The following is a 12,094-nucleotide window of genomic DNA, read 5'->3' as shown; positions in this document are numbered from 1 at the left end:
ACGATCAACTGCGAGTAGTATTATTGTAAAGTGGAAGCGTTTAGGAACCACAGCAACTCGGCTGGGGTGGGGGGGTCACCGAGTGCTGAGGTGCATAGGAGAGTTATCACTTAGTTTGCTCCAAAAAGTAGCGTCAAAAACGGCATCTTTGCAACTTTTTAAATGTGATTTTTGAAGAACTAGTCGCAAGTGTAATTTTTCTGAAAGCAGAGTGGCAAGGGTCGCGGTCAACTATCATGATAAATTTATCTTCATTTACTCCATTTATGGCAAACCCAGAAATCTACGGAAGCTCACAGTGGTCACAGATTTCTGTTTAGGCACACAGACTGCCGGAGGATGTACCTAATTTAGGATGAGGCGTGCGTCCCCTCATAAATTAGGCGCATCGTCTGGCAGCGCAGGGGATATCAAAGCAGGCACAGAAAGAGTTGGTCTTGATAAATTTCCCCCGCAGTGCATAAAAGTCACTAACACTCTGCTGACTCAATAACTACACAGTTCAAAACCTCCTCTGGTATCAAGATTAGCACAAAAAACGTACTCCAGGAGCTTCATGGCTGAGTAGCTGCATGGAAGCCCTACATCAAGCACAATGCCAAGAGTCAGATGGAGTGGCGTAAATCACGCTGACACTGGACTCTGGAGAAGTGGAAACGTGTTCTGTGGAGAGAGGAATCACGTTTTTTTTTTTTAGGGGTCGTGTAGGCCATTTAGTTTCAGGGAAAGGAAATCTTATTGCTTCAGCATACCAAGTCATTTTGGACAACTGTCAGCTTTCAACTTTGTGAAAACTGTTTGGGGAAAGCCCTTTTGTGTTTCAACATGACTGTGCCCAAGCGCACAAAGCACGGTCCATAAAGGTATAGTTGGGAGAGTTTGGTGTAGAAAAACATGACTGGTCCATAAAGAGCCCTGACCTCAACCCCAGTGAACACCTTTGGGATGAACCAAAGACATCAGTGTCTGACCTCACAAATGCTCTTCTGGACGAATGGGAAAAAATTCACACAAACATTCAATCTTCTTGTAGAAAGTCTTCCCAGAAAAGTGGAAGCTGTTTTAGTAGGCATACTGGATGTTCTAAGAGTAATGTGTAGGTATCCCAATACTTTTGTCTATATAGTTTACATTGGATGAAAATACAACTTAAAAGTCTAGCATGAAAACCTATGTTGCCACATCATATTTTTGCCCTCTTTATATCTACTAGAACAAAAAAGTAGAAATGAGTACATACCTCTTCATTTTCTATGTGTAAGGTGGACAACCGACACTGCAGCTGCTGGCACCTCTGAGACAACTCTCCCTGTAAAGGCTGCTGAGCACACAATAGAGAGACCTAGAGACCAAGACAGACTTAGTCAATGACTATAGTAATACCCAAAAATTATCAACACAATTTGTAAAAGAAATATACAACGTTGACCTCCTTTTTCCCTATACGAATCTGATTTGTAGGAATATGAGAAACATTATCTTTTTAACTTCAATTTCCTACCTTGTAAAACATTTACTTGAGACGCCACAACATGGATTTCTTGAGGTTCTTCCTGCTTTCTTAATTTAGAACTTTATAATAACTGAGTGGCCTACAAGGAGTGGTGTCAGAGTCCAATTCGTCATCAGTATATTTAAAATGTGTCCTTTGTAGGATATTCAAAATTTAGGTTAGGGGATAAGTGCTTGATCAGTGGGAGGTTCAACTGCTGGAAGCCCCTTAATCATGAGAACTGGGCTCTCGTGTATAAATAGAGAGGTCACTCATGCCTGCTGCCACCACAATCAGGTTATAGGGTTAATGAATACAGTAGAGTAAAGCGCTCGACTATCTCCGACAGTACCAAAGATAGAAAAGGAGTGGCAGAGCATATGCTTGAATGCTGCTACATTCATACAAGGGACAAAGTACCCCAGCCCAACTTGTGATCAGTCGAGGACCAAGACGCAGACCCCCCACTAACTCCCACAGACAATTATCCCCTATCCTGTGCATTAGGAATCAGTTTAAAGCATGGCAAATTCCTTTATGTAACTATGAAGAAATGTGAAATTGCAGTCCTTGTACAGTATATGTCAACTGCAATACTTTATAAAGAATCCAACATAAAGATACTTACTGTATCCCCCATGTGCGGCTGGAACTCAAACCTCACAGGAGGGCAGAAGACACTGTTGGAGGATTCCATGAGACGTTGCTTGTCTGAAGTGGCATCTAGGTTTTCGGTGGCATTTTCCAGAGCCTCCAGTCCCTCTTGCTTGGAGTGTTGTAAGTTGAACTCGGCAGAAAGGAAAGTGCGCAGAGCACGATGCAAGCTCGAGTGGTAGCCCAGGTCACAACACTGCAACGGGATTGCCAAATTTCAGTTTCTGATGCAAAGACTCTGATGCAGCAAAATAATTGAGACATGCACCTCGTAACAAAGTTGGCGTTTTCTTTTTTAATTAACACTGGCATAAGAAATGTCAGTATTAATAACTCCCCCCCCCCCCCCCCCTATAATCCCCCCAAGTGTGGGAATACCAAGTTTAATCCCCTCCCAGCCTTTGACTGGACTCTCTCAGATCTTTATTCTATAGTCTTTCTTAAAGTATTCACTCTGTCAAATTATTATCATGTATATTAACCTTTTAGTTCATTCTTATAACATTCATCAGTTTTCCACACATTCTCACCATCCATTTACCTACATATATTGACTTATACCCCCTCCCCAAACTTTTTATATCATGACCATAAAAATAAAATTAAAATAAAAAATAAAAAGAGGAGAAAACACAGGGGTTAATGTCCCATATTCTTGGGTGGTGGAAAGGATTTGGGTGGTGAAGCTTAACAAATAGGGCAGAACTTTTGTCTTTACTGCAGACAGGACAGTGAGGAGGAGGAGGGGGAACATGGTTGTTCTGCTAGGACATGTTAGGAAGATTTTGTAATATGACATATTAGGGGGAGATTAAGGGAAGTACTATGATTTTTGAACATTTTTGTGCCTTTTCTAGGTTTAGTGTTCCTTTAAACACATGGTTCTCCTTAACATTTACCCTGGTCATTACTTCCTTGCTTCCCCTTTATATTCAGTACTATGTGGGAGAAGAGAAGTGGCACACCTTGGTGTTCAGAATGGTGCCCAGAGTGTAAATTCTGTTCACACTTAAAAGGGAACCCGTAATCAACTTTAGGCTGATCTCACTGAGGGCAGCATAAAATAGTGACAGAAATGCTGATGTCAGCGGTGTGCCACTGATGAGCTAAAAGTAAGTGGTTGCTGAGAACCAGCATCATAATCATTGCAGCCTGGGCCTTGAAAAGAGTCCAGTCTACCTGAGAAGAGTCCTGGTTATTCATCATCTCCTGCTCTCACCATCTGCTGATGATTGGCAGTTCTCTCCTAGAGACAAAGGGAGGAAACTCGGGAGGAGACTGTCAGTCATCAGCAGGTGGGCAGGAGTCAGGAGAGCAGGAATTCATGAATAACCAGGACTCTTCTCGGGTGGCCGTGACTCTTTTCCAGGCCCAGTCTGCAATGATTGTGATGTTGGTTCTTGGCAACCACTTACTCTTATAAATGACAGACCGCTGACATCATCTCACCTGTCTCTCGTTTATGCTGCCGATAGTACGGGCAGCATACAGTTGATGACAGGTTCCCTTTAATTTAAAATTGAAGCCACAAAACCGCTGGATCAATCATACGACGTGATGGTACTATTGAGAGTAGTAATAGCAGACTGAAACACTTATCCTTTTAGAGAACTTCTATAAGGTCACTGTGATAAAGTTATTTGGTATTAACATTTTAAATTTTACTGCCTATTCCAGAACAAAGTGACCGTGGCTGCTTTATTACCATACCAGCAAAAGAACCCATTTTCCTATGTGAATGTATAACAACCTATAAATGATTGACCTGCGGGTGTAATTTAGAGCTGTACAAGCCTTTGATTTAGTGCATTCCACATACATACTGTACCCAAGTATCAGGTCACTGCATATATAATGTAACATATATCATTTTAGTTCAATGTCAGTGTATATACAGTAATAGGTATCGTTTCAGTAGCATGCATTTTATTCATTGACATTTAAGGTGTCATATACAACGTGTTTGTCGTAACGGTCATCCCTCATGGGATTGGAGTTGATAGCAGTTGGTGAAAAATTCACATAAACATCTAATATATACATATTATCCCACTAGATGACCATGCGTTTTGAGATAATTGGGAATCACCATTTTTGCATTTCCATTGTCTGGGAAAACTCCAGTTAAACAGTGATACTTACATCAATGAGGTCAGACAAGTCATGGATGTAGTATTTGAAGACAGACGCATTAGTGGCTTCCAGTGCCAGTACATACTCATTACGAGCCTTAATGGCCTTCACCTTGTTTTCTGTGTATTTGGCTTGACGCTAAAAGAGCAAAAAGAAAAAAGATAAAAAGGGACATTCTGAGACTGAGGCCTACATACACAGAATGGTTATGGAATGTGCAAAGAGTCAAGCAAAGCAATTAAAGACAATATTAGCAGATTAGGATCATTTTTACCTTTTCTTTCATCTTTTCAATCTTTCGAACAGAGCTGCGCCTAATGTGTTTTTCATCTAGGCGGACACTGGTGGCGGTGTCTGGGGATCGGGGAGTCTGACGATCTTCCTGTCTCACCGACCGGCTCATTTGCTTTTCCTCCTGTTTCTCCGCCTCCTTCAGCTTACTTTGTGCTACGATACTATCTGCATTATACATGTGATAGGTCTTCATCACCTGAAAAAAAGAAAAAACAAAACAAAAACGATCATGCTATGCTCAAAAAGTCCAAGTCCACTACTGTTGCACTAAAGGGTGCAGGAAAGGTGGATTTCATGACATTTGGAACTAAGATCTCGGGGGAATTTTTTCTTTGAAGAGAAAACGATATGCAAAGTAAAAAAATATATACATTTTTGGAAGTTTTCATTGACAAAAGCAACAAAAAAAACTACATATGTACGCAACAATTTCAGCAGTAAATATATAAAATATGAGTTCCACTCACTAATCTTGTAAAACTGGTTGGAAGGAATGAAATGCGCTGTGTGAACCTGGCCTAAAATAGTGAGCATTAGGTGTGTATACATACAAAACAGGATGGATTATTGGATCTAAAAATACAGCTTTCCTGCAAGTGAAATAAAGGTACAAAGGGGTGCTAACATAAGGGCAGTCATGCCATCTTTTCCCATGCGAGTCTGGACTTAATGGTCTAATCCTGTTATTCCATCTTTTGAATAATTAAATAATAATTGAATAATTGATGTTAAAAAAACAGGACAACGACCATAATTCTCTGCTGCACATAGGGAACAATGACAACTAGGAATTCGAAATCCCTTCTCCAGCGTGGTTCGACAAGAATTCAAGTCTAATATATGCACACGTCAATGCTGGGAGCTCCAGCACTTTTTTTTTTTTTTAATAAAGAGAAATGATTCCCTGATTATTATTAATGATGTTCCTCATGCTGCTTTTATCTGATTAAGTGGTCCAAGATCAAACCAAATTCTCCTCATTTACAATGAACAACAACCAGGGTAAAATGGATTCTATGGACAGATCCGCGAGATGAGCAAGCCAGCATTGTTCTCCAGGGTAATTTCATGAATGTATGTGTCCCCAGTAGGAGTTCAATAGCCATGATGCAAATCCCCAGGACTTACCGTGTAGAGCTCATTTAACACTTTCATGAGGTCCTCCTGAAGCTGCAGACCAATCTCCTTACTCTGCAAAGACACAATATTGTTAGCGTTTTAATATTTTAGGACATACAAACATAAGGTACAGTGATGGAATAGCTTATCTAGGGTCAGCAACAATATCAAAAAGGAAAACTGGCTTAGATGCCCACAGGAACCAATCAGATTTCACCTTTCATTTTGCAAAGGAGCTCTGAAAAAGGTAAGGTGGAATTTGATTGGTTCCTATGGGCAACTAAGGCTACTTTCACACTTGCGTTTGATCGGATCCGTTCTGAACGGATCCGATCATATTAATGCAGACGGAGGCTCCGTTCAGTACGGATCCGTCTGCATTAATAACTTAGAAAAATTTCTAAGTGCGAAAGTAGCCTGAGCGGATCCGTTCAGACTTTCAATGTAAAGTCAATGGGGGACGGATCCGCTTGAAGATTGAGCCATATGGTGTCATCTTCAAGCGGATCCGTTCCCATTGACTTACATTGTAAGTCTGGACGGATCCGCACGCCTCCGCACGGCCAGGCGGACAGCTGAACGCTGCAAGCAGCGTTCAGCTGTCTGAGCGGATCCGCATCCATTCAGACAGCATCAGGGCTGGACGGAAGCGTTCTGCTCCGCTCGTGAGCTCCTTCAAACGGAGCTCACGAGCGGACAGCAGAACGCTAGTGTGAAAGTAGCCTAAGCCAGTTTTACTTTACACCAGTTTTGAGAAATCTCCTACCAATCTCAGATCGTACGGAAATATATTTCGATTGCCAGGAGTATACCTCGAAGGGGTTGTCCAATAAAGACAACTTATCACTGTATGAATGAAGCGGGGGTCACACATACGTACGGCCACTCCATTTATCTCTATGAGGCTGATGGAGGTAGCCGAGTGCTTGTACTCGGCCATCTTCAACAGTCCCTTGGAGCTGAATGGAGTGGTGGACAAGCATCGATCAGCAGGGACCACAGAGTGGATGGACCTCTGCCAATCTAAAACGCTTATCGCCTATCGCTTATCGCCTATTTTCACATACCTTACCAAGGTATTCTGAGGTAAAAGAGGGACACTTTTCATTTAAGACCTCCAATTAAAGGCTCTTTCACACGAGCCGATCCTGTGCGTGGAATCCGTTGTGTGAGAGAGAGCCAAGCCCCGTTCCGGACAGCAGAGACACGGAGCATAAACATGATTGATAATGCTCTTTGCCTCTCTCTGATCTTTTTACTACAAAAATCAGTGAGATAAAATTGTCACCGTGATTTTGTAGTAAAAAGATCACAGAGAGGCAAAGAGAATTATCAGTCATGTTAATGCTCCGTGTCTCTGCTGTCCAAGGGCTTGGCTCTCTTTCATGCAGCAGATTCCACGCATGGTATCCGCTCGTGTGAAAGAGCCCTAAGTAGTCGTACCAGAGAGGGGCTACAAAGAGTTCCCCACTCTCTGGAGGTCTTGGCACATTCATAAATTGCAAGGACAGACCATTGATTTCAATGGGCACCATGTAATGCTTTATTTCCCTTGTGGTGGCACTGGAGGGGTATAAAACACTTATCCGATTCCCTTGCAGATGACATCTTTTAAAGTAACTTTATGCCAATGTACTATAGGACAAAAACAACTTTAGTTCACAAGAGGGTTATGTAGTAAAATTCATTTAATCCAACATTAATAGGACCTTTCCTGGACCTTTATGGTGTGGCCTCCTGTGGCAGGTCCACTGTGGAAAGTTCGAAGTGAATCTACCGGTATTCCATAAAAACCTTCACCAAACAGTGAAAATTCTGTTGTGGAAACCCTCATGGAAATGCTGCAGGTATGTTACAGATTTCACCTTCTGCACAGCAAAGGGTAGCAGAAATCTGCAACCACAATTGACCTGCTATGGATTCAAAATCCTTGTGGGAATTTGTGAAAATCTCATCCACTTTGCTACTACTTTAAAGGGCATCTATGAGCAGATTTGTACCTAGTGAAACTGGCTGACCTGTTGTACGTGTGCTTGATAGCTCATGTTCATTCACTGCCGTTACACCTAGAGGTTCAGCTCTCTGCAACTGCACTTTGATTGGTAAGGCCAGACAGTGAAAATGTCATCAGTATTTGATTGGTGGGGGTCCGACACCCAGGACCCCCACCAATCAGCTGTTTGAGAAGGCCTTGGCACTTGCAGTAGAGCCACATCCTCCTCACAGCTTTTCCTAGGCCAGTGAAGACACGTTCATCGGTCATATGGCCTAGGTACAGCTCAGACCCATTGAAGTGAACGGTGCAGAGTGCGATTCCAAGCACAGCTGCTTTGAGCATCGCATCCTGTGGGCACTGCGGCCTGCTCGCAGCTTACCAAGCACAGCGCCGTACATTGTGGAGCGGCTTTGCTTGGCATCGTGCTGCGAGAAGACCGTGGCGCTACTGCAAGAGCCAAGGCCTTCTCAAACAGCTGATTGGCGGAGGTCCCAGGTGTCGGACACCCACTGATCAGATCCTAATGACCTATCCATTGGATAGGGCATCAGTATTAAAATCTTGGAAAACCCTCAAACCTACTAACCAATTCTACACAGGCAGCATATGCAATGTCAATTTTGTAGTAGGTTAACCTCCCCAAATTCTGCTCTGCATTTCTGATGAGAGTTATTCCCGAATCATTACCTCTCACACCTCACCAGAGACATTTCTTGTTATCCACCCTTAGGTTGCGTAATGCCAACTGCTCCAACAGGCCCTTTTAGGGTAGGTCATGTACAATAATCTCTCAGGAGAACTCAGGGCAAAGCATGTCTCTATGACATGTCAGACGTTATTTAAAATGGCAGGTACACTTTAACGCTACAGCTGGGAGAAGGTTAACAGAAGATTTGCAGCTCTGAAGCAGAAAATCCCCGAGCCCTATGAAGTTACATTATGAAATTAATCAGCGCAGAAGTTTGGATGTCTTTAGATTAAATAACCTGCCCTTCTGTGTGCATAGGCATGAATAAAAGCATAGAAAGTAGCCAAAAAATCAAGTAGCTCTACAAAACCTTATGCAAACATTTAGGGAGTGCCATGAAAATAAGTTCTAGTATAAAATACCAGTGCAATATCTCCAAATATAACAAATCTTCCTTAAGGCTCCATTCAAATGTCCGTATGAATCGTCCGGATCCGTTCCGCAATTATGCGGAACGGGTGCGGACCCATACATTTTCAATGGGGCCGGAAAAGATGTGAACAGCACACAGTGTCCGCAATATTATAGTGCTGGCCATGTGCACATGGCCGACGTCAGTGTTTTGCGGATCCGCAAAACACTTACGGACGTGTGAATGGACCCTAAAGAGGTTGTCCTATTATGACAACTTATCCACTATCCACAGAATAGGGAATACGGGTCTAAATGTCAGAGGTCCGACTGCTGGGGCCCCAGCTGATCACGAGAATGGGGGCATATGCTTCCTGTTTAAATGAAGTGGCACACACACCCGAGGGTCCACCACTCCACTCTATGCTGGATAAAGCTGAGTACAAGCGATCAGCTAATTTCAGCATCCCATAGAGCTGAATGGAGAAACGGCATACATGTGTGACCATCGTGCCATTCAGAAAGGGGAAAACAGGTCCCTTTTCTCATGATCCCAGGATCCAGGGGCGGATTGGCCATAGACCCTACAGAGTAATTTCCCGGGGGGGCGCTCAAGTCCTCCTCTTTGACGCTGACAGGGTACATAATCAGCTCTCAGCGGTAAATAACACTGTAAGAATCAAGTACTCATGTACCTAGACAGCGACCACACATGCCCTCCTGAATCCTAATACTGTGGCCTGCACATCACCTCTTAGGTCCCCTGCTCCATAGACAACTGGAGGAGGAGGAGGACAGAAGATAGCAGCTATTGATGGCCACCACAGAGGGACAGCTTTTTGGGGCAGTATATTGTGCCACACTGTGTTATTTGGTTCTGCTGGGATGGTATTTTGCACTATGGTATTGTTGACCCCACCTACTTGTGTTGCCTACAAAAAGGGGCCACTTTGTTTTTTTTTTCCAGGGCCACTTTAAGTTCACAGTCCGTGCCTGGATTCCTGGCAGTCGGAACCCCACTAATCAGACTCTGGATAGGCGATATATACTCATAATGGAGCAACCCCTTTAAACAAAACACTATTCATTACATGAGGTACACAGTAAGATCCCTCTCAGTGATACTGACTGTCCAAAAGAAGTCATTGAGGAAAGGGCAGCAACACATATACATTGTGCTCAACAGTATTCCCGCTGTTGTATTGGCACTCTGGCGGGCAGTTTAGTGGGTACAATTGTAGCCCATAGTTAAAGGGGTTCTGTAGTTTTTTTTAAACTGATGATCTATCCTCTGGATAGATAATCAGCATCTGATTGGCGGGGGTCCAACACCCGGGACCCCTGTCGATCAGCTGTTTGAGAAGGCCTGGGCGGGGCTAAGCTCTGTTTACTTGAATGGAGCTTAGCCCCGCCCAGGCCATTGATACTAGTCGTGACGTCACTGGACCTGCAGTAAACAACGAGAAGGCAGCGGCACTACTGCCAGCGCCGCTGCCTTCTCAAACAGCTGATCGGCAGGGGTCCCGGGTGTCAAACCCCCGCCGATCAGATGCTGATGATCTATCCAGAGGATAGTTTAAAAAAACTGCAGAACCCCTTTAAGCATTATCAGAGCATTAAACATTTTTTATAATGAGAACCTGTCACCATGAAATGCAATGCAGTGTTATAGAGCAGAAGGAGCTGAACAGATTGATATATAGTTTTATGGCCAAAATTATTCATTCAAATCTAGTCTCTTGCAGAGCTTGGCAGTCATATGGACGGTCTTACCAGTGACAGACAGCTCCTTCTATATACATACTGCCTACATGACCACTGAGCTCAGAAAAAGCAGAGAATTTTATGAACTTTAAATTTTGCTGAATCATTTCCATAAAACTATATGCTCAGCTCCTTCTGCTCTAGAATATGTCTGCCAATGCATTTTAATAGCGACAGGTTCCCTTTAAAAGGGGTCTGCCTTGGTTTTCTGGGAACCGTGTATTGCATACAACTATGACTAAATATAAAACCTTTACGCTAATTTCACACAAGCGTGTTTGGTCCAAGAAACATGCTCCATGTGCCGGCCACATTTCCCTGACTAGAAGTCACAGTATCATAATCACTTATGATGTAATCAATTCCTGCCTGACCGCAGGTCTTCTGTACTGTACTCAAAGCATTATGCGAGCACTGTACAGCAGACCCATGGTCAAGCATGAACTCACAGCAACGTGGATCAGTATAATGCAGAGAGTCGAGGTCAGTGGAGCAGTGTTCGGTCTGGGAAATGCAGGCCATCATACGGAGCGTGTTTCCCGGACCAAACATGCTTGCGTGAAATCAGCCTTACATGACTGTATCTGTGTTTGTGGTCTACAAGTCACGGATAACGTCCGTGGGCATCCCACTTTTTCCCTTCTGCAAATGCCTATTCTTGTTCGTAAAAAGGACAAGAATAGGACATGTTCAATTTTTTTTGCGGGGCTGTGGAAATGCTGCTCCATTGAAATGAATGGGTCCATATCCGATCCGCAAAAAATAAATAAAAAAATACGGGTCAGATGCGGACTGAAGCCATGGTGGTGTGCATGAGTCCTTAGGCTAGAACGCTTACTTACAGTGAAATTATTTCAGGACTGTATTTCAAATGTAGAGAGAATTCTATAAAGACTTGGAAGGAGAACATTCCAGCATCTTGAGGACATGTGAACAGGAAAATGTGTACCAAGCTCAATGGCTAGAAATAAGGACCTGGATTCCCTAAGATATGTATGTGTCTAACAATAAGATACAGTAAGCACAGAGTTACTACCCCCCCCCCCCCCCCCCCCCCCACCATCCTAATAGTAGATAGTATCCAAGCAACGTTCTGGAGATCCAAGCAGAAGACAGCGGACACTGGCAACAGGACGAAGTGACAGACGGGAACAGAAGGGAAGAGAGTGGGGGCAGAGGAAGACTCTGGAGGTGATGCAGACTTGGTAAGAGAACATGAGGAGAAGATACCCTGAAGAGCTCTGACACCAGATGGGCACAGGACAGGCTACTGCACACACAGAATTGCTGGATCCTTGCCCGTTCTCCAGACCCTGCTAAATCCCTGTAACTACATATAGCGTATATATAGAGTATTGGCAAATTGTATGTTACGTCAAACTTCTGGACAGATGCAATGTTTAATCCTTAACCCGTCAATCACTACACTCCCCGGTGTAAGCCACAAGCTTGCAGATAAGGGGGACACAGACAGACACCCCCCCCCTTATCCAGACCCCGTAACTGGCATCACTAATTCATGCAGTTAGTTTTTCTAAAGGCT

The 12,094-nt window shown here is 43.5% G+C and overlaps 1 protein-coding gene across 2 annotated transcripts in view; it reads right to left on the bottom strand.

Moving 5' to 3' along the window:
* The window catches only part of SRGAP2 (SLIT-ROBO Rho GTPase activating protein 2), a 125,085-nt gene that overhangs the window by 32,826 nt on the left and 80,165 nt on the right, over positions 1–12,094 (bottom strand). For both annotated transcript variants that reach the window (XM_044288450.1, XM_044288451.1), the window contains 5 exons: positions 5,702–5,764; positions 4,554–4,769; positions 4,289–4,417; positions 2,121–2,342; positions 1,241–1,342 (listed from right to left, as the gene is read on the bottom strand). In XM_044288450.1, coding sequence (XP_044144385.1) covers positions 1,241–1,342; positions 2,121–2,342; positions 4,289–4,417; positions 4,554–4,769; positions 5,702–5,764 — 732 coding nt within the window. The remainder of the gene's footprint in view (positions 1–1,240; positions 1,343–2,120; positions 2,343–4,288; positions 4,418–4,553; positions 4,770–5,701; positions 5,765–12,094) is intronic.

This window comes from Bufo gargarizans, chromosome 3 (assembly GCF_014858855.1).
Source record: "Bufo gargarizans isolate SCDJY-AF-19 chromosome 3, ASM1485885v1, whole genome shotgun sequence".
NCBI classification, from domain to species: domain Eukaryota; kingdom Metazoa; phylum Chordata; class Amphibia; order Anura; family Bufonidae; genus Bufo; species Bufo gargarizans.
The sequence above is the reverse complement of the archived record's forward strand: the minus strand, read 5'-3'. Positions and strand labels throughout refer to the sequence as shown.